This window comes from Fulmarus glacialis, unplaced genomic scaffold (genome assembly GCF_000690835.1).
Source record: "Fulmarus glacialis isolate BGI_N327 unplaced genomic scaffold, ASM69083v1 scaffold445, whole genome shotgun sequence".
Taxonomy (NCBI): domain Eukaryota; kingdom Metazoa; phylum Chordata; class Aves; order Procellariiformes; family Procellariidae; genus Fulmarus; species Fulmarus glacialis.
Genome location: NW_009210938.1, coordinates 26804 through 49871, shown reverse-complemented (window position 1 = coordinate 49871; position 23068 = coordinate 26804). Strand labels below are relative to the sequence as shown.

Below are 23068 nucleotides of genomic sequence, written 5' to 3'. Positions count from 1 at the left end.
TGCTGAGAGACACTGTATCTGGCACATGATGACACAAATCAAGTATACTTGCTGACAAACAAATTACAAGGCCTTACTTTAGGAGTCAGGAGCATGATGGGTGGATTGGGGAAAGTCTTGCTTTCACAGGCACAGTGTTTTATTTTGTTTACCTCTTCCCCTTGTCAGGGTGAGCCAGGCCCTCAAGGATTCCCTGGAGACAAAGGATTGCCTGGCATGCCGGTAAGGACAGCGGAGAGTGGTTAATATATGCCTAATATGGGTTAGATGGTTCAACACCCTCTGAACAGCTCACAAGGTCTCTACAGGAGCTTCTAGGCACCAGAGTACTTTGAAAATCTGATTAAAATGTCCACAAGACTTTTTGAAGCGTGTAACTGTAATCTGATAGCTTTTTGTCCTGGAGATACAAGGAAGATAATGCCGTCCTACTATAGACGTTACAAAGCAGCCATCATTTCAGTGCATGTAATCTGCTGTTTGCAGAGGAGACCTGCAAGTACACATACTCTTTACATGGCCACTTGATGGCAGTGTTTCTTGATGTCCCACAGAGCACTCGACATATTTTTTAAAAAATCCTTTTTTTTCCCTTTAATTATGTCTAAACATATTTTTTGTTATTTTCATTTAAAGTTGTAAAGCACATGCAGATCTTTGTCTGTCTATATATATCCAGTTTTAAAATGGGCTGTTTAACATTAGTGCTCATAAACTCAGGAGTGTGTAGCATCTTCTCTGTATGAATCAAGAGCAACAATTTATCCCTGGATTCCAGAGAGCTATTTCCCAGCTTATAACCTTTTGTAAACACAGGTTATTTTGATAAGTTGAGGGAATAAATATTTTGTGGAACTTCTGACTAATAAGATAAATTGTTTGCCAGTTTCTTCAACGTACAGATGTTCTTAGTAGAAAGACGTGCAAGAAAAACCTGTACGTGAAGCACAGTTCGTTATTAGCCTTTCTGGACGTGTTCCATTATGTGCATGGTTAGCTTTATGCATCACAAGAGGCCCATTGAAGCTGGTGGGGTTGAACATATGTGTGAATTTAACCACAACCATAAGATATTTCAAGATTGAAGCCTGAAAATTGCTTAACTACTGTAACTTTTGCTGAAATTAAATCCTGGTGTTCCATCTCTGGATTTGATATTTCTTGCTGACTGGGAAAACCTCTGAACATTTCCAAATGTTGAGCGTGAAAATGCTAGTTTTGTGTCATTCTTAGGCTTTAGAAATGAAAAAGGGTGCTCTGAGCACTCCCTCGGGCTGCTGCTGCTAAGAAATGAGATTTGAAATAATTTCTAAATGTAGAATACAATACAGAGTAGCAGTGGCAGGACTTTGCTGTTTATAGCACGGGGTTACTTGCATTTGCTACTGAGAGATGTGCCATGGTTTAAATGGATGGAAGTAATGGGCAATGAAGAAGATAACGTGCTGCACATACCGCCAAGTCTGGTTGATACAGGTTTTCTTTCTGGGGCAAAAGAGTCCCAGCAGAAACAGTCAGTTCCCCTTGTCTCTCTGTTGTATTTTTTTATATTAATAGATGGGTTTGTGCTCATTTTGTCTTAGGATTGTGCTACTCAATTCCAAACAGATCACAGATTTAATGTTGACATTTTTCCTCAGGGCTTTGGAGGTGTTGGAGAAAAAGGAGAAAAAGGTGTGCCTGGCTTACCAGGTGGCAGGGTAGGTAACTTTACAGTGTCCTTAAATGCCTGTTCGCAAACACATGAAGTGGGCCTTTCATCAACAGAAGCATTCCCAAAGCATGTAGGAGTCTCAGACACAGGACTGGGTCCCATAGTAGCCAGCACCATACAACAACAGAACCAATGAATAGTTCTTATCTCAGTAAAGTCTCAGATTAAAGATGAGATGAAAGGTGTATACAGACAAGGTAGTCCAAGAAAATCATACGGAAGTATTTAGTGGAGGTCTTGATACTGCAGGGCCTGTGTTTTTCCAGTTTTTTTGAAAGCTTCACAGTAAAGGAAGCTTGCAGGAGGTCCAAATGGAGATAATAAAGAGGCCTTGCAGGGGCTTTAGGGAGCTCTTAACCAGTGCCAGAACCAGCCATGAGAGAACACAGATAGGTATTTGGGAAGCAAACGGGCAAGCTGCAATAGATGTTGGTTTAACTAGTCAATGATTGCGGGAGTTAACAGCATGCTCAATCACACACCAGCCATAGATTCTTCAAACCATGATGACCCTGCAGAGACGTGCTTATACACAACAAGAAGACCAAGGCATTCTGTTCTGCATGTGCAGAATAAATTGTCAAGATAGAAAGTCTTGATTGCATTAAGTTTCATGGCTTTATAATTACAAACTAGCTACCTAACTTCCTAGTAAGTCAAGACACCATGAGTTATTTTACTTGAACCGCTGATTAGAAAGACAATGACTAAAGAAGATAAGACTTCTTTTATCAGTTATTCTGCTGAATTCTTTCAATTATTATTGAGAGATATGGAAAATCAGTGGTAGCTTCTCCTTTTGAAAGTTTTACCTTTTCATTCTTTGGTGCTGAGATATTTGGAGCCTGATATAATAAGACCAGACTGAGATAGAGCCTCTGAAAGTTAATGGTTTTTTTGCTGTTCTAGGGTCTTTTGGGACTGGATGGATCTGATGGGATTCCTGGGAGAAAGGTGAAATTTCTTTTATTTTTTACTGTACTTACAGTTACAGAAGCTATCTAACTGTTTAAGATCTACTGACTTCCTTATCTAGTGACTCCAAGTTCTCTGATGGATGAATGCACCTGACTTACTAAACTAGTGAGAGCTGATGCGTAAAACTGTAGATCCCTTTAACTGTGTCTCTGGTTATCCTTACGTATTCAGAGGACCATCTCCACAGATTGGAAATTGTACATTCCCTCCTGGAACAATCAACTCTCCCACTTTTCCTCTTTTGGGGTGGAAATGGCCAGGTGATCAAGTGGCTGAAAACACGTTAAAGCACTTCCACTTGCAGATACAGCAGTGGAAGTTGTTCAAGAAAGCAACTTTCAGAAATACAATTTTCATTTTGCATCCTGGAATTCAGTCACTTTCTTATATATTTTGTTTTATGTATGTCCTTTTCAAGATATACTGAAGGTGATGGTATCTCCAATATAATCTAATTCATATCTATATGTTACAATTATATGATTAAAAACAAGCCCTGTATGACAAGTTTCTCAACAATACTGTGTATGGGCTATATTGGGGCCTACAGCTGTCCAAGACTTCAGCATCACAGGTGACGTTTAAAGTTAAGATTCCCTGCTCCAGAGCTCTTGGAATATCCCATTTTGTCTGCAGTGGCAGTGGGATTTGCAATCCATACTGGGCCAGGTTGAATATGTTACCCAGTAGAGAACAGTAGATCAGTTCTGTGGAGATTTCCAGTCACGCACCCAGAAGGGGAATTTTGGAGTCCCTGAGAACGCTACCAGGAAATGGGTAGCTGGAGAGCTGGATCTCCCAGTGTCACTTTAAGTGTTTTGATGCCAATAATTTGTTGGAGAGGGAACAGAGTGGAGGGGCAAGTGTTGGGGACAAGGAAAATAATGTTCTAGACTCCTCACTCCACAAGCATTTCTATGGTTCTGTGAGAACTCCAAGGGTTCCTCCTGGTTTGGACACTCTCGTGCCTGCTCACAAGTTCTCACCATCTTTACAGCACAAGGAGGCCTAAAGGAGCTCTGGTATTTTGTGAGTGCTGAGAAATTGATGCCATCAGTTTTTGCTTTCTTTATTTGTTCTGCAAATGTTTGGTAGGACAATGAATTGGGTTTGTGATTCAGGTCCGGGCACTGCAGATGTCTTAGCTAACCAGTAATGCCACTGTCTTATTGTCTCACTGTGTAACAGCGTTCACCTGTGTGACTTTACAGGGTCATCCAGGTATTCCAGGCTATCCAGGACTGGATGGAGTCGAAGGCATGAAGGTAACTTCTCACATGAAAATACTAAAGCATTGCTTTTTTAAAGATATTTGCATGAATGAATAAGTATCATTACCTCAATCAAATCTCTTTACCTCTGTATCACTGTAATTTTTGGTATATTTCAGTTCCTCATTTACTTTATTGTTAAGGATAAAAATGAATGGTTACTGAACTATGAACATATTTTAATACCTTTACAATATTCATTCATGTAACTTCATGACTTACAATTGTAGGTGTAGTCTCTCTGGTCTCCTTTATCCTTACACCAATGCCATATTTACTGGACAATTGAGACAAGATTAGGTGGAAGTAAGTGGATGTTAAGATAGTTGCCAAGGCTATCTGAAGTCTTAGATCACAGATCTACAAGTATTGACAAGCTTGAAAAGAACGTGTTCAATTTCTCATACTGGAGATAGGCAACGCTTAGCAGACATTTTCTGGGTATCTCACAACTTGGGCAGTTGGACATCTGGAAACTCAATGGAAAATGGTTGGATAGTAGTTTGCTGTGAAAAACACTTATCTGACACCAAGAGTGGTTGAAGTGGAATGCAAATACCTGAAGAGCTTTTTTATGCAGAGCACATGGAAGAAGTAGTAGTACAGGTTTATGCACAGAGGAGTATTACTGGAAGAAGCAACAAAGTGTGCACTGCCTTGGCTCACTGCATGGTGTTTATATTATAAATATGATGGCAATTTGGACAACAGCTGGATTTTGCACTTGCTATTTCAAAGAGGATTTGATACAGTGTTAGAGTGAGAGGAAGGAATGATACTGCAGTTTGTCACGACTTGCTTGTTCTGCCTGGGGGATTTTATGGAGGAATCCCATTTTCCTGGAAGCTCCTATGATTGAAATTCAGGATTCCAAGGCAACACATAGCTGCAGTGATGAATGCTTTTAAAAATGGGTATGTTCATAGCAGCTCTTTCGCTTTTACCACAAGGTTAACAAATTCGATCTATCTGATATTGGTCAATATGGTCAATTCTGTACACATGGTATATACATGTCTGTGCTTCCTATTGAGGTAACGGGATACCTTCAGAGGATAACTGGATAGTAGCAAACACTTTATCTGAAGCAGCCATCAGTTTCATCGGACAGGAAGTAGGTGAGTCAGGAAGCAGATTATTGTGAATAGCAGAAGAACGAAGTGAATTCTTCACCAAGAAAAAGAATGATGGTTAGTCAGTGAATGACCACAGACATTGCTACCATAATACAGTCTGTTTCCTGACAAGCAGTCTTCCCCTCCATCACCCCTCTGAATGTGGCATGAATCTGTTTTCTTCTACAGGGTGAATTAGGTGACATCGGTCCCCCGGGCCCTCCCATCGTTATTGACAGGGAAGGTGTAGTCATTTCAGGTATACATTTCCGTTTTGTTTCGGAACTTGTCAAAAGCACTTTTTCTGATCCAACTTTCCTTCTTACTATATTTTACCAATTTTCCACATTGTGTATTGAGTCTAACCGATCCCTTGTTATTTTTCCTTTAATTTCTGTGTTGTTGGCATACAGATACGTTTGGTCCCATATTCATAACTTCAGAGTTTAAAATAAACCTTTAATCCCCACATTGCAGAATGATATCTTTCAAGGCAGAATGAAATTTAGTGCCTGGGAGGCTGACTGTGTGAGCATGGGGAAGTGCTGTGTGTCTACCTGTGTGTCTTTCTTCAGTGTACTAAGGAAAAATGGCTTCCTTGTGTTGCTTGGAAATGGGTACTCTGAATGTCATTCTGCTATTATTTGTCATTCAATGTGGTAACAATATTGTTAAGAAAATGAGCGGAATTAACACCACAGCTGAATGAAGCCTGTATGGAAACAGTCTCTAAAGCTATAAAGGTAAGGGGACAAAGTATATGATCTCTCCTATTCTCCCTCCTTTACATGCAGTCAAGTTTGAAACAACCTCTACCAGGTCAGGAGGAATTTTTTCTGTTACTGGTAACTTTGACTAACAGGCTTACTGCTAACGGCTTTGCAACCTTTGCTGTCAATGAGATCAGTGGCCACCAGGGTATTGACTAAACGGAGTTTTTCAGCAGAAATTCTCATGAGTTCTTCCTCCTTGTTTTTCTGTATTTTTCTAATAGGTGCCCCGGGTGACCCTGGAAACCCGGGAATACCTGGTCCCCCAGGAGATGAAGGGATCAGTGGTTTACCAGGCCTTCCAGGAGCTCCAGGGTTTCCAGGCCTGGAGAGAGGTAAAGCAGCTGCTGACAGTGCCCTTAGCAGGCTGTTTTCTGTGTTTGTTGCTGAGAAGACTATGGGTAGTGGCCTGGAGATGGTGAAGGTATTGGAGCAAGCCTCTCCCTGCTCCTTTAGCTGGCTGATTTGCAGACTGCTGTATGAGCCATAAGAGGCAGGGATGACACACAGGGAAGCCAAGTATGTTGACTTGGATGGGAGCAGAATTAGTCCCACAATGATTACAGCCCAGGTAAGTCTTCAGGTGTGAATATTTGGTGTAGCAGTGTACACAGGAGGTTGGTTGTTTGATTTCCATTTCGAATGAATTGATTGGCATAACCTTTCCTACATTTTAAATAATAGCAAATGTTTTTGAAAATTATTTTTTTAATGACTTTTCATATTTGCAATAGAGAGCTAACAGACTGGCTAGGTAAACCCACTGTAGGTGGAACCCATTTGTCTCATCAAAGATCTCACTTGAAAGTTTCTGTTTCACTTGAATGTCATCAGTGAAGTCCTGGCCTGCAATGATCCAGAAACTAGGAATTACTAAGGAAGTTATCTCACTCAAAGGAAATAAATAAACAACAGTCTTACATAGTTAATTGTCTAACTGATCAATGGGACTTAAATGCAGCCTTGTGAAGTTTTTTGGATGACCAAAGGAGAGTGTAAATGGGAGCCAGTTGGTGCCTCCGATTAGTAAGTTTTCCTTTGTGTGCAATTATAAATTGTTCTGTGCTAACATGATTGCAGTTCAGGGCACAACAGTAATTTTCATAACATTAAAAATACTAGAATGTGTTTGCTGCTGGAGAGCTGCTCATTGTGTCATTGTTGTCTAGATGGAATGGGCTCCGGAGGGTCACCAGGTATTCCAGGTGTGAAGGGTGAAGTGGGAGAACCAGGAAGAGCAACGATTGGATTACCAGGCACTCCTGGCAGAGATGGTTTACGGGGCCTGCCAGGAGCACCAGGATTGCCTGGTTCACCACGTATGTGTATTTTTAACATCTGTTTTCATATTGGATTCAGAGTGGAACAAGACAAATAATCATTTATATATTTATTTCTTTGCCAGTAAGGATTATTCCTCTGTAAATCTTAAATGTTTGGTTGACACCTCATTGTGATTGTAACTCACAACCTTAAATATCTGTATCAGCAGCCACCCCTCTCAAGTAAGAAAATACAGCTAATTATTGTTAGAGTGGTAACCTGAGAAACTGAAGCACAAGGTTGTGTAGACACAAGTTATGACACCGAGGACTTTGAATTTCGAGGCTAGTCTCCTACTGGCTTAGATAAAGAATAGACCATGACCTTATGAGCATCTGGGGTAAATATCTAGTCTTGTGAGTAGGTGTTTTGGGTACCACGAGTCAGATAGGATGCCTGAAGAGACAGTTTTCAGACCTAAGGAAATGTGATTTTATTTTTACATGTTCATTTGTATGGATGCCCTGTTTGGATTAATTATGCATTGTTTTGTTTTCCTCAGAAATTGAGTATTACATAAAAAGGGTTGATTTTACACAAACCTTGTGTTTTACCATTCTGCCATAAACTGAGTTCAAACATCCTGTTTTATTTTTGAGAGCCTACCTTTCAAAACAGGGCACACTGCAGTGATGGAGCCAATGAGCATGGTCTGATTAGATGATTTTCTGTGGAGGAGAAATAAGTGCTCTCTTATCAATTGCTAGTCAAATCCAGGTCATTTTTCTGCAGAGTCTGTAAAGCTCTTGTAGCTGTTTTTAGCTGATGGTTGTGGTTTGTTTCCATGGAAAATCAGACGGATGCTGGTCAGCACTCCATCTTACTGTTGTCACTGAGGGGAAGGGTTTTCAGACACGGTAGTTTTAGATTATGTTAGATCACTTTCCACTGCTGTTTCTGTCAGCTCATGTTTCATTCTATTCAGCATATAAAGAGATGTAGAAAATAATTCCTGTGAGGGACAGGGAAAGTCCCCATAACCTTTTTGCCTTTCAGTCTCTTTCTTGAGCTGCAGCAATGTAATGAGAAGTTGAGGAGCTCTGCAGAAGGCAGGTAGCCCTGGGGATGACTCTACCATGCCAGTAGCAGCAGGGACACTGCTCATATATGATAGCTTCTGTGCCAACAAAAAGGACATCACAATCACCTAATACATTGATTTGTCCCTTCAACTTCTATCCATATGAGTCTCAGCTTCTCCCAGAGCTGTAAAGGCACATCTGCCATGAACTAAGTCATTTGCCCTTCTTTATACAACCAGTTCACAGTTTGGTTAGTTCTTCGGCCAACTGTTAAGTCTTTGAAAAAGTGCAATGGTAGAGCAGTAGAGGAATGAAACTCTGTTGCATCCACATTGTGAGAGCTTTTGCTTTTCTGTATGAGAAACTAGAAGCAAACGTATGGCAGAGGACTGCAGCCTGTGACACCAACCAAGTTCCATCTCCTTGTGAAACTTCCACAGTTGCAGTTTGATCCGGTGCCATTTCTGTCAGTTGCATGACTGACATTGTAAGTAATTAATGAGCTGGAAATCTAGCCTTCTTATGGCTTTTGCTTGCCTTCTTTCTGCATATAGGCCCTTCATTCCCCCCAGACACGATCCTGGATGGAAGGACTGGGGCCCCAGGGGAGCCTGGACAAAGAGGGTTGCCAGGAGCTTTGGGTCCAAAGGGGTACAAAGGTAATTGACTCTTGTTTTGGGAGAGCCGTTTAGCAGTCATTGGGCCTCAGAAAGATATTTACAAGTGGTTAATATCCTAAGGGATGAAGTGGAAGTCTTTATGACAAATCACAGGAGGTTGAGATGGATTAAAGGAGCCGACAGCCTTTACAATTTAGAGAGAGTGGTGCCAAGCACTGCCAGCAAAATCCTATTTCCTACTTCCTACTCTGCTCAGGCAAATAAGCAGATAAACATCTCGTACCCAGGAAATTAGCTAAGTAAGTTATACTTTAAAGCCATAAGATGTAATGAGACTTAGAAATAAGATCTTGTTCACTGCTTTTTGCAGTATAGGCTGGAAATGACAGAGAAACTTTATTTTATTCTCCTCTGTGCTAAAAATGATGAGAATTTGGGTCTTAGTGTGTGACAGAACCAGCAGCAAAAGCCATGATGACGTGGATATCACTGTGCTTTGTGACTGTTTGGATCCATGGCCAGTTACGATTCGGGGAAATACAGAAATATCCAGCTGAGGGTCATTGTAACCTATGTGAGTGGGAGTACAGATTTGCTTTCTCTGATATATAACTACCTCTTTAAAAAACCACAAGACTTCTGTCCTAAAACTCTCCTAAAACCATCTGTTTAGGAGAGTCTAAACCTTTGAAGTCAAGAAGTGCTGAGGTTCGTGCTGCACATGGTAATTTGGTGATGGGCATTGCATAGAAATTAACCTGGACAAAACCTGAGCTCCACTTGCTTGACACTCACATCACCTGAGCAGAGTAGGCACAAAATCAAATCATACGAGAATGGCTTTGTCCTAATTGAATCAAATACTGTTTATGGAGCTCCTGCAATTGAAAAGGGTCTTTATCCAAATGAAACTCAGTTTGGAGTGTTGACTCTATTTTCCAGGAGAGGCAGGTGATTGTGCTTGTGATGGAGGAGTTACAAGAGCTGGTCTAAAAGGCATCTCAGGTCCACCAGGTCCATCGGGAAGCCCTGGTGTGCCTGGGATTAAGGGCATTGGTGGAGACCCAGGCACTGTGGGTGCACCAGGACTGCGAGGCCCTCCGGTAAGGCAGGAAGAGTTTATGTTGGTTGTCATGAATTAAAGGAGAAAAAGTGCCCATGTGCAATTGCTGGTGTTGATTGTAGTGAAAACAGAACACATTTTTTTGCATAATTTCTTCTTGTTGTTTGGATTTAAAAAAAAAAAAAAAAGCAACCCAGAAACTGATCTGTGAAAAGAAGCTGAAAGTGGAGAAATTATCACCTATAAAAAATGGGACAAGAAATGGTCCTTAAGTTCTGAGAATTGCACGTTCAGCAGTCAAGAGAAAAGCAGTAACAATTATTCATCCCAAGGCTTCTTGGCCGTAGGCATACATGGATTAAACCCAGGGCTCTTCCTAAGTGAGGGCTGGCTTGGGAAGCAGATATACGTCTGCATGGAGAGAAGACCTGAAAAATCGAATGGTGAGATCTTTCCACATCGTTGCTCATAGCAAAAAAAACTGTGTGCCATAGATGCAGTCATCTTCTCAGCTGCTGTATGCTAAATACATTAGTGAGAGTTGAGATGTGTTTTTTATGAAACTGCAACCATAACAAACAGGATTTTGTTTGTGCTGAGCATTGCTCATTGGCAGTATTTACTTTTGAAAATCATAGTCCATAAAGATACCAGTCTTTTGTCTTCAGAGTATCTTTATCAGTGTCAGTAAATGCAGCACACCAAGTAATAGGGAAGAAGATTCAATACTTGGGCCCTGTTACATCATGAGTGATGTAATGTTCCCAGACGCCGTCCAAGATTGCTGTCACTATACTGCTATATACCAGGGTTTGGCTTGCCACTGTAAAACTGTAGTGACTTGATTGAAACATTTGGAAATAATCAAACCTCCTCTTTTTTTTTTTTTTTTTTTTTTTTTAAGCGTAAGGTATACAATAGGAAACCCTTTGGAGATTCTTTCTAGCTCCAGTCGTTGTGTCCTGTCCTCATATGACATTTTTAAGAAGCAAAGCCTTTCCTCTGCATGTTCATATTCCTGTTTTTTTCTTTTGGTCTGTAGGCTTCGGCTGGTCAGCAAGGTCTTCCAGGCCTTAAGGGAGAAAAAGGGGACTCGTCCTATGCAACAGGCAGAGGTGCTCGTGGGGACCGTGGTGCGACAGCACCCAGAGGACCTTCAGGCATCCCGGGAACCCCTGGCAGGGATGGACTTCCAGGCTTGCCAGGCCCACCAGGGCCTCCAGTAAGTTCAGATTAATTTAGCAGCAGCGCTTCAGAATTGGAATAAGGAGCAGAGACAACAGAAAGGCCTGGTTTACTAGTCCTGATTAGCCCTGTGGTAAATCTCCAAATACATAAAAAGCTCACAGTCCCTGAGCACAAATTTGTCTTGGTCAGGATTAATAATTGGCACTGATTATGCCTTTGGCTACCCAGTCAAAAGATAAACTTCCAGTAGTGCGGTAGACCCTAATGTGTTTTTATGTTGTGTCCTAAAAGATAAAAGACACTGTAGGCATAATTATGAGTCAAATCTTGGAATAGAAAAATCACACCAGAATCTTTTTAATTAAAAAGACAGTAAATGTCTTTCAGAATATGTAATATTTATATTTTGGCAAATACAACATAAAATATTATTTTTAAGAGCCACTGAGTTTTCCTGCATGTTGAAATATTGATGGATAATTTACAGTGGTTTCCATGTACCTTCCCAGGCCCATCAGAACCTTGCACAGAACCGACCAAACTCTTATGCATTTGTTGAAATGATTGTGGTGTATATTCTTTCTATGTCTCTTTGATTTTCAGCTGTAATTGTCTTTGCTGTGCACAGGGTGATGGCGGGCTCGGTTTCCCAGGTGAAAAAGGACTGCCAGGATTACCTGGCTCCAAGGGCCATCGTGGAGAAACTGGTTCTCCTGGTGTTGGATATCCAGGTCCTAGTGGAGTTCGTGGGCCACCAGGTGACCCAGGAATGGATGGATTTCCAGGACAAGCAGGTCTTCCAGGCCCTCCAGGTAGGTGTTGCTGGGTCAGCTCTTATTTTGAAAAGGTGCAAAGCTGCTACAAGTCAAATGGCACTCAACTTACTGCTGTGCTTGTAGCCAGGCCAGAAGATTGCATTAGATTAAAGATTGGTCTTTAAATTAATTGAAACTGGTTTGTGGGCTCACCAGACCTCACACAGCAGTCACAGCTTTCTCAAGTTGTCATGCTAAGGAGGACACAGCTAATAAGCAACAAATACTCAAATAGTACTCAAATACTAAGAGTGTTGGATGGAGCTACTCACTGACTATTGGTGGAGAACCATTTTACACCAAAGGTAGTTAGGAAGATTGATAACATGAGGTTTTTAAAAAGCTCAGCCTACTTCATTGTCCAGGTAAAAATAGTAAGTCACTGGTATCTGAGACTTCTGAATCAGTTTTTGGAACTATTACTATTATTGAAATAAGAAGAGCTCCAGATTTTTTTAAAAGAAGAAACTGTAGTACATTTTGTGTATGAACGGGCATTGGTGAATAAGACATTATCGTGACAGTCAGGTAGGGAGTTCAATTATGACTGGTGCAACCAGCTCTGGACTGTTTGCTTCCTGAGGTACTACAGTTTGGCTCAGTTGGTATGTCATTATATGTACCTAAAGCATACCATAATGACAAGTGATAAAGTCGGTAAATACAGGTTTGATAATGTCTCGTGTATGATGTTTTATGTTCATTTTCAGAGTTCAAAGTGAGTTACATGGAAAGTCATATGTCTACATGTTTATAGAAAATGTTTTTGTAACAAATTTACTACAGAGAGCTAGTCCCAATGTCTTGATTCCATGTCAGCCATTTAAATATAATTTAAGATAAACAGTATTTTTTCTTTGCTGCTGCTGATTTTCAGTGTATTTTCCATTCTGTGTATGCTTAGGCTTCTAGGTTTGTAATTCTGTCAGTATCAATAGTGCAGAATCAATATATTTGCAAGCATAATATTGTTGCATAGGTTTCTGGACTGATAAACTGGTGTTCTGAGTTCACAAACCTTGGCGGTAAGATCACTGCAGTATGAGGAGTTGGCAGAGGAATCTTAAACCCAGAGGGAGGTGAGAGCTAGGCCAGAATAGCGCTGGGAAGGTTGCACAGACATGCCAGGTGGCATGTTACCTCACATCAGTGTCATGCTGGGTTGTTGTTATGGGGTGAGGAGACAGCTAGCATTAATGTCCCCCTGGAACAGTCTGCATAAGCTTTTTTTCCAATTCAAGTCACATGCTAAATGCTAAAAGCTTTACTAATTCATAGCTATGAATGCTTACGTCTTTGTTTGGTAAATTGTCTCTTACAAAATCCACTAAATTAAAATTGCATTGTAAGATAAGGAAAAATAAAATGCGCTGTGCATGATGTGAACTCTAGATATTCTGCGGAGCACATCAGAAGCTAGCTTATTATGAATGCTACATCAAAGCTTTGCTAACAATGAATGGTCCTTTGTAGAAGAGTATCTATAGTCAAAATACGTGAGAAAGTGTGAATAAGTTATTAGCCAGTTCAGTTTGCACCTCCATAGAGATGTGTAAGAAAACTTGTGAATGCATCATTCCCTCCATACTAGGAAATAATTTGCATATGTTAAAAGACCCTTTGATGTAGTAAGTTTCATCTAATATTAAAGAAATGTGTGTGGGTGGAAGAAATAATCATTTCTTATACTGCCCAGACTGAAAGGCCTTGTTGTGAAAATGAGGAAAGACATTTAAAAAGAGACTGTGACCTACTGAAGTTACCATGTCAAAGACACCACTGAGGAATTTTGCTCGAGTTCATGCCATGTGCGGTAAAACAGAGTGAAACAGTCTTGCTTTGGAAAAGTCTAACTCAGTATTTTATAAAAAGCTAGACTGATTTTTACCTGGTATTGTGAGATTACTCAAAAATGTTAGAATTGCCCATATTTCACTTTTATGCCTGACATGATGGTTTCATAATTGTTTAATTTTCTTGATACTTGGATATTATTCTGTAAACTGTGATAATGTAGGGTATTAAGTAGCTGGGGAACACTAAGTTTTGCTTATATCATTTTTACAGTAAGCCTTGCTTACATCATTTTGCAAAACACATAAGGAAACAGTCCGATTTGCATTTCAGTTATCCTCACATGAAATAGCCATTGTTCAAGTATTCTACTACTGACTAATAATGTAAAATACAGAATATGCTATTGTACAGAGTTGTTTTTGGAAAACTCACATGAGAGAGTCCTTAAAGCCATGTGATGTGAATGCAACAGTATTAATTAAACTTCCCTTTCCATGCCAGTTACTTCCCCGAATGCTTGCTTTTTGAAAAATGTCATTCTTTATTGCACTACGTCTGAGGAGGAAATGTCTCGGAGATGGACCTCAACTTTTTATTTTATAAAGCATTCAGCATCACGCTCACATAGGATTGCACAAGACCAGAACTGGAATTTTTATTTTGTGTCCCTACCATTTAACTTATACTTTATCAAAAGAATGCCCTGTCAAAGTGTACCCAAGTGCAGGCCAGCAATGTGTGTGTTACATCTTGCAGTCATGGTATTAGGTGCCCATATCCATTCGAAGCATAAATTGGATCATGGTATTTTAGTTTTGAACCTCTGTTCTTAAAGGTAGTGCTGACTATAAAGATTAATTGCTGTCACAGATGAAAACAGAGCATTCTTTGCCTTTGTGTAAGAATGGAATTGTTATTGCAACTCTGTGTAGATATGTTATCATGAGTATAGTCATTTTTAAATTAATTTTGCTATCAGTGAATGCCTTACATCAAGATAAAAGTAATGAATTGAGAATTGACCTTTCGTTCTCTCACATCAAAGTAGAAAATGTTCTGATGTTTCCTTCAGAATTTGCATAGCATCTCAATGTGTGAGTAGATTAGACACCCTGGGGGTTGTGTTCCCTCTCGTTCCCTGCTACATCCCACCTTCCCCATGAGCCTTGCTTGCTTCTTTATACTGGAGCTGATACCTGTTAGCAGCCCCCAACTAGCTGGAATTTGAGATTAGGATTGTTCTTTCTTTTCACAAGTCTGAATAATGAAATCAGTCACACAAGTCAGAATGATGAAATCAGTCACACAAGTCAGAATAATGAAATCATGAAAATTAGGGCTGAGGGTGAAATGAAACGGGATAGAAATGGGAGGTCAAACCAGAATCGCTTTCTGTCATTTGGCACTGTGAGAGAGGGATGCTCAAATCTGCCTACCCTGACTGGGTTTGGGGCTGGACCCTAAACTGAAAGCTTAACTTTCCGTCTGGTTGGAGGTAGGCATTGAAGTCTGAAGATTTTCACACAGTCTTCTGTGAACTGAGTTGGAATCTATTGAGAAGAACCCAAGAAGAATGTCATTGAACCAGTTCTTAACACTGTTTCAACCAAAAAATTCATTGGGATCTTTACAGCCTTTGCACCAGAAAAGACATATTGGCTTATTTTATGAGTTTTTTTGTCCTGGCCTATGTCATTTTGAGACCCGTATTCCCACTGTCAATGTCGGAAGCAAAGAGCCATATTTATTATCCATACAGAAGTCCACTGATTTGATTGAATTTATCCAGGAAATAGTTTGACTCAGGGTCTTTTGTTAATACAATTTGTCATCTGAAAATGTTAATCTTTTTCTGAAAAAAAGTTTTTAACTCATGTTGCTGTGCTGGAAGAAATACTTCCAGTTTGCTTGATTTAGACCACATTACCTCCTCAGGACTGAAAGCAGTTACAATTTGGAGTGCTCGTGAATGGCTGATGAATAAATTTGGTTTGTCAGTCTGGGAATGGAGCTTGAATAGAAGGATCCTGCAAAGAGAGTTGTAAGGAAATGAGAAACAATATATCTGTGATACCTGATTATCTCATCCTTAATGGCCCTTGTAGTTGATGACAGATTTGAATTAGCAAATATTGGGCAACAGTGCAGTTAGGCAGCTGTTTCTCTGTGCATATGAAAGTGTTCAGAGTAATGGAGAAAACCACCTCTCCTCCCCAGATTTGCTTTAGTAGTCATCTTCTGTATGTAATCTCTCTGAGTAAATAGCTTTTAAAGTCCTTTAGATTTTCATTTTTAGGAAGTATATCTATGATAGTTTAAGGCTAAGCCGGCTGTTACAGTGCAGGAGCTAATTCTATAGTTATAGCACAGACTCCTCTTAAAATAACTGGAAGCATTTCTGGAGTTGGAAAGTCTTAAATTAGTTTTGTGATAATCATTTCTGTGACTCTGTGAATGTGACTTCAAATTGTCAGTGTCCTACAAGAAGGAATGTTGGAAGTGTTTGAGATCTTTCAGGTAAATCTGGTGTGCTAGCAACTCTGATAATGCCACATAAATCTCATTCCGCTGAAGAGGGTTTGCTAGTACAAACAGAGCCTTTTTTTGAGAGGTGGAAGTTAGTTAAAGAGCTTTGCAATTGCTGAGTCTTGTTTGCTGCTAATAAATTTTTAAGTCATGTGGTTATTTCTTAGTCTGACAGACTGTAGAAAAAGCAGTTGGAGATTAAGGCTGAAATAAAAAATCCTTGCTATTCCATCCTCCATGCATGCATCTCTCTGGCCTAAACTCTTGGGTGACAGGTTTTTTTAAACACCTGTCATCAGATATGGACTCATTCCCTAGATATGTATTTTATCTTGCATGTCCACATTTATTTTAGAATTTCACACTATAGCGTACTGTTTATATACAGCTTAGAAACATCCTCAATTTTTAAGTTAGGAGCACCTGTCAGCGCCCACTGACTTTGAAAGCTCTCAGCCTGGACCTTAAGCTTTCTGAGTCACAGACTGCCTTTTCAGTGCCTGTTGCATAGCCCCTACCATAGGGAGGACCAGTTGCTGAGTGGAAGCCAGGGATATCATGCTACAAGTAGTCCACAGCAGTAGTTGCTACCTTTTTACTGGTCATGCAGTAAGTCAGTAGTAGGGATGAGATTAGACGATCGCCAGGCTCCAAACGCCTTTTCTTTAACATCACATATTTGAGATGTCAGCAGCGTTTGATGTGCGTAAGTTCACTCACAGCCACTTACGATATGTCCTGTAAAAAACATCTGGATGCTATATATTCCTCTTCTGACCGTCTCTCTGAAAGGGGCTGTGTGCAACCTCAGTGTTTCTTTGTTTTAGGTATCACCTTGCCCTGCATAGTTCCTGGAGCATATGGGCCCGCAGGGACTTCCGGCTTTCCAGGATTGCCAGGTAGGCAGACAAGCTGATTGTAATGCACTGGCTGACTACCAAGAAGCACTTATTCCTCAAGGAATATAATACCTGCTAATTAATCTCCTCTGAGTGATAGTTATTCCAGAGAGTTAACTGGCAGAACAACGTTCTTTTTTTTCAAAGAGGCTAGGCTTAAATCCCATGGAGGATCATAATGACCGCACCATTTTTTCCATTTCAAGTAGCCTCTGAACACAAACCCTCTCCTTCTGTGTTTATGTAGCTGATGAAACAGCCATAGCTTTGAGACTTTATTTAGCTTAAATGGTGTATCCAGCGAGTGTTTTCAGCACTAGCTTTGCAGAAAAGATCTGATCCTGTTTTCTCGTGCTGTGTTTTTGTCTTCCACTATTCATTCATTAATATTATTTATTAATATATTTTTACCCTTAGGTCCCAAAGGCAGCAAAGGCTTTCCTGGCATTCCAGGCCAACCTGGATTACATGGGTCAAAAGGACAGCCAGGGTCTCCAGGAATAATAGGCTTGCAAGGGGAACCTGGTAAGGGGGAAGTTACTGGAGTTCTTTTTATTGTCTGATTAATGTGTACAATATTTTATCAAAAGAGTTGTCTGACCTTCTAGGCCACTTTTCTGCCTGGTACATTCATAGTGCTCCATTGAGAGCTCCATTGTGCTCCTTCCAAATGCAATCTCTGCAAGCAAATGGTTGCAGTTTGGAAGAAAACAAAAGAAATGTTCAAGATACTTGTTACCTGCCTATAATATTATATCGCTGCTGGAAGAAAAGAGGACAACCAACACAATTCGTTTCTCCAGAGACCGTCGTCATGTGCTTTGTTACAGTTTAGGTTAATTACAAGTTTAGTGTAAAACTTGTTTTAAGCCAAGTGGTACTCTGGTAAAGGAACGCTGTACGCGGCGTTTGGACTCATTTTAGCTGTGGGAATTTCTGATGGTTGTGTAAATAAAGAGCAAGAAGCAGAGGTGGTGAGGGAAGATTCCTAAAGCTAAGTTGCTGTGTATCCATCAGATTTCTCTGGATATGGCTGAAGAAATCTCTTATCCTTTCACTACATTAAGGGGGGATGTCATCTTTATGGGGTCACTGATTTCATAACATAACCCCTGAGCAGTGTGACACATCCACACAGCAGTGCAGTGTAGTGTCTGCTTGGTACAGGGACAGTACTTTCCAGTCCTCCTTGTACCAAGGCTGCCAGTGTCTTCTGCCCCGCAGTGCCAGAAGTTGTCTGACATAGAGGACAGAGTAAGAAAGGTGTGATGAATAGAACATCTTTGCAGCTTTTGTTGTTGATAGTGGTAGTGAGATACTGCCTGTCTGTAGCCTGAAATGGCCATCTTCCTCCTTTTTTTTGTCGTTTTTGCCTAATCTGCCATCTAGTGAAACCAAGCTTGTAAAGTTGCAACTATCTGCAGCTCCCAGATACTCCTAAAGTATTCTTTTCTTTTAAAAAAAAAAAAAAAAAAAAGAATAATAGATAAGGATATTCTAACTATTTTAAACAGTTTCATCACTTTCTGTCACCAGTTATTGTTTCTAATTCAGTACTGAAACAGTCTGCAACTTTCCAAACAACTTTTTCTTGCATAGAAATTTTCAAAATGTTGATTTTGTTAGAGATGTTATTGGAAGCAGATATCCTGTACTTCTGCTGAGTGAAATTTACTGTTTTTAAGGCTTCCCTGGGCCTCGAGGAGAGCAAGGGTCACAAGGACTTCCAGGACTGGATGGAACAGATGGTTTGCCTGGGAAAATGGGTGCTTCAGGCTTAGCTGGAATGAAAGGAGCTCCTGGAGATGTATTTGGTGCTGAGAGTGGAGCCCTGGGAGAGCGTGGCCGACCTGGACTCCCAGGTGATAAAGGGCTTACAGGTGATCTTGGATTTCCAGGACCAAAAGGTAAGCACTGATACTGCTTGTATCTGGGAATATCGAACTGTTTCTCTTTCAAAAACCTTTCCTCTTTCCAATCTCTTTAAGATACTGTGTTAGCTGTCCTCTAAGCTGCTCACAGGTGGCGATTTGCTGGTTTTCTCTTAGAATCTAATGCAACTCAAAGGCTTTTATTAAAACTCCCTTTTTAATTAAAAGTCTGAATTTTGTTTTATTTGTTCTGTAACCTCCCACCTCTCTGTTCCCAGGGTTAGATGGAAGACCAGGCCTCCTAGGTATTAAAGGCGAACAGGGTAATCCAGGATATTCGGGTGTCCCTGGATTGCAGGGACCTCCTGGGCCTGGAGGTCCTTTTGGCATTAAGGGAAAACCAGGACCCTTGGGGTCAGCTGGCCTTGCAGGAGCACCAGGTATGTAATGTCTTCAAATGTAGACAAGCAGCTAAGCTGAATGCTGCAATGTTGAGGAAGTGTGGGAGAGATTTGGCATTTGCTAGGAGTGAACTCCTGCCTCTGGTTAGGGGTAACAGAGTGCAGAATTTGAGCTTTTTGCCTCTGACTGCTGGACAACTCCTGCCTAGAAATGGTGCCCTGAGGCTGTAAGAAGTACAGCAGAAAGATAGGAGAAAGCATCTTAAATGTCTTGATATTTTTAACATCTCTGCTTTTACATGCTGGCTGTATCATTGAATAATCTTCATTTCCCATTTTCATGACGATTAATTTCTAATGTATGAAGTTGCTTGAAATGTGACTTTGATAGATTAAAAAATTACTGGCTTTCTCAGAACAAGGACTTAAGTCTCCTCTGTCTTTCTCTTTGCTCGGGCAGAAGAGAAATTTATTTCCCTTCACTTTGAGGGGAAAAAACCCCACCATTTGAGTACAGCAGTATCTCTCAAGCTGCACTGACTAAAGTGTTTCATGATAACAGTATATGCAAGACTTGAGAACCAAGCAAAGAAGGATCTGGGAATTAGTAGATAATGGTCTGTGACATAACTCGTCTGTTCTGACATGCAGAATGACAGTGATGGAGCACAGTGGCAACAAATGAATGAAAGCAGTGACATCATTTGAGATGAAAATCATAGAGTTTTAAAGTGTTTTTTTATTTTGACATTAACATTGCTTTTCCCTCTCTATTGTTTTACATTTTTAGACTGTATGCCATGTGTGACTTTCCTTCAACTGTTTTTAAAAACCTCCCATTGATAGGATGATAAGCTCCAAATGATTAAGTTTTTTGCAGCTGTAGTCTCTCTGAAACATTGATTTCTTTTGTACCCTTGTTCTTTCTGTTTACATATTTTGTCTGTTTTTTCCTTCACCATGTTTCTATTCCATTTATCACCAACTCTCCATTTCTGATGTCACACTGTTTGGTTATGGGTTCTTCACATAGGCTGTCAAGGTGAGAAAATGCAGTGTAGCATAAAAGCTCATGGACTAACAACCTAGCTTTTAATGCTACAAAAATTGCATTGACTATAGGTGATACCCCTTATTATTGCTAATCAAACCAGAAGGCAAAGAACCATTGTAGTGAGAATGCTCAGACAGTAACAAAGCCTGAAGCCTGTAAGGAAATCCCTAATATGTAGATTTTAAGTGTGTGTGTTTTCTTTGATGTCTTAAATAAAGCAACCATTTAATCTTCTGCTTTAAAAAATACCGGGTTGTAGCTTAAAACATTTAAGCCCTGAATATAACAGAGCTCCTATATTGGATGCTACTGCTGCAAATGCCATTTTTCAGATGGCACCTGAGTTTTCCTTCTCTTCCTCTCTTTGGGTCTGAGCATTCTGTCTTCAATGGTTTGAGCCTTTATTTAAAATTGTAAACCATTACAAAGCTTCAGCTAGAAACATGCTGAAACATTTAGAGGCAAAACAGTGCATATGATGTTGGTTTTGTGACAGCACAATCAGAAGCTTGTTCCCTTAGTGAGCAATTTGCTCTTGAGAAGTAACACTTCAACTACCAAGGTGGAAAAGAAACTTTTAAAAACAAGCCTCTCCAATTGATCTCTGGTTCACCCAGAGGGTGGGGTAGGTAGCAGAAGCTGGCATTAATGATCCTCCCCATTCTGGTTTGGCTGCCTTGATGATAAAGGTAAGACTGGTGCGCTACAGTTTAGTCTGGTAAAGGAGACAAAAATGGATACATCATAAGGGGTTTCACTCTTGCCAGTTGTGTAGTGATGTAGGCAGTAACCCTCTTCATAGGTATTTTGTTATTAGATGACTAATGCTTTTGCAATTCTAAGCTTTATGCCTTCTAGTAGGCTGCATGTGCCATAAGGTCCATTTGTCATATTAAAAACAATGCTGTGTTTAAAGAGTTTGGGAAGCTGTCCGCAAATTGTCTAGTGTTTGTGTGACATGGTCTATTGAGTTCTTTCATGTATTGATTTAGGACTTCCTGGAGTCAAAGGCTTGACTGGAGACGTAGGTCCACAAGGCCCTGCTGGTATGAAAGGCTTCCCTGGTCTTGATGGTGCTCCAGGATCTCCTGGGGAAAGAGGATTCTTAGGGCCACCTGGGCCTTTTGGTCAAGATGGACATCCAGGCTTCTCTGGGCCGAAAGGTATGTGTTCCACTAGAGGAATAGTCTGAGATTACTGTGCTCACAAAAAAATAACCTTGTTAATACTGATTTTAGGCCCAACTTGTTGGAAGAGAATGAATTCCCAACGAGTGTTGGAATATATTTGTTTTGCAGCTGAGTTATGAATTACAAATGATGGATTTAATTATCAAATCATGGTCATAAGGAGATCCATCTTAAAGGACTTGGACCCTTATGGACAAAGGATCACGTAAATTAAGATAGAAAGTCAAGAAAATTGAAGAAATGTGGAACAGTGAATTAAATTTATAGAAGGGAGAGAATGAAGCACAAACCAAATGGGAAGTTATATTTACAATCTGTGTGGTCATTAAGCACCAATACGATAGTTGGTTACTTGGTGAATTCTGTGTTATTTTAGCCAGAGAGCAATAGAACTATGTAACTGCATGTTGCTCTCTTGGAAATTGGTTGGGTTTTGCTCTCCAGTGGAAGCAGGACCAGGCTCCCAGGCTCTCAATGCTGAACTGAAAAGTGCTGGTTGAAAGTGTCATGAGTGGAGACCCATGAGAGAAGTGGCTGTGCTGTGCTTGCACCGTGAAATTTTACTGCCCAGATTTGGGTGACTGGCCAGACCCATGCTGCCTCTACCTGCCAGCTAGGTGGGTATGCAGTGTACCAGAAGAGGCTAATTTTCCCTTTCTATTTCTCAACTTTTCTATACAGGCGAGAAAGGGTCTTCTGGCCTGCTTGGTTTCCCTGGCATGCCAGGCCTGCCTGGTGTTGCTGGGGCGAATGGATTTAAAGGAACTCCTGGCACAGCTGGAGGAAAAGGGAGCCCTGGAGTTGTAGGACTCCAAGGCCAAAAAGGTGAGAAACAGCTGAAAGACTTTTGCTGGCTGTGCAGCAGAGGCACTTAGGAGGCCCTTCTGAGATGTCTGTGTATGTAATGTTTTCTTCTAAATACTGGTTCTTTTCTTCCTTGTGGAATACTTTGGCTTGGTTGCATTTACTGATGAATTTGCATCAGGAGACATGGTAGTTCTATTTTTGTCGGCCAGCTTCCAGTGTTATACCCTTTCTCTGTTAGATTATTTTGCAAGACGATTTCCTGACTTCTTATTTTTTCAGGTGACAGAGGTGATGTAGGTCCACCTGGTCTTCCTGTTCTTGGGCCTCCAGAACAGGCACTGCAATTCAAAGGAGACAAAGGAGATCCTGGATTAGCTGGACTTGGAGGATTCCCTGGACCTAGAGGTATTTCACAACATTGTAGTTAGTTGCCAGTATCAGTTGTTCAGTAACTGTGCTTATTCTCAGTGGAGTATGGTCTGTCCTTTTGACAGCGCCTGCAGTATTACTGTTTTCTGTTCTGCCATTCACATTCTAGCAAAATTTGCATATGGCAATTCTGAATTTTGAGAAAACAATTTTCCTTTGAAGCTCTGTTCTGCAGACCTAATGCCATCCCTTCCTCTTCTTTAAGAGGAGCTTTG

General features: G+C 40.5%; 1 protein-coding gene across 1 annotated transcript in view; it reads left to right on the top strand.

Annotated features, from left to right (window-relative positions):
* COL4A6 (collagen, type IV, alpha 6) overlaps positions 1-23068 on the top strand; it is a gene marked incomplete at its 5' end in the record, with an annotated part of 88319 nt that overhangs the window by 53173 nt on the left and 12078 nt on the right. The window contains 19 exon segments of the mRNA XM_009577317.1: positions 169-222; positions 1641-1700; positions 2624-2668; positions 3904-3957; positions 5268-5337; positions 6073-6183; positions 7018-7167; positions 8748-8852; positions 9756-9916; positions 10919-11098; positions 11693-11876; positions 17030-17101; positions 17519-17626; positions 18787-19008; positions 19251-19412; positions 20407-20415; positions 21420-21590; positions 22299-22442; positions 22704-22829. Coding sequence (XP_009575612.1) covers positions 169-222; positions 1641-1700; positions 2624-2668; positions 3904-3957; positions 5268-5337; positions 6073-6183; positions 7018-7167; positions 8748-8852; positions 9756-9916; positions 10919-11098; positions 11693-11876; positions 17030-17101; positions 17519-17626; positions 18787-19008; positions 19251-19412; positions 20407-20415; positions 21420-21590; positions 22299-22442; positions 22704-22829 — 2188 coding nt within the window.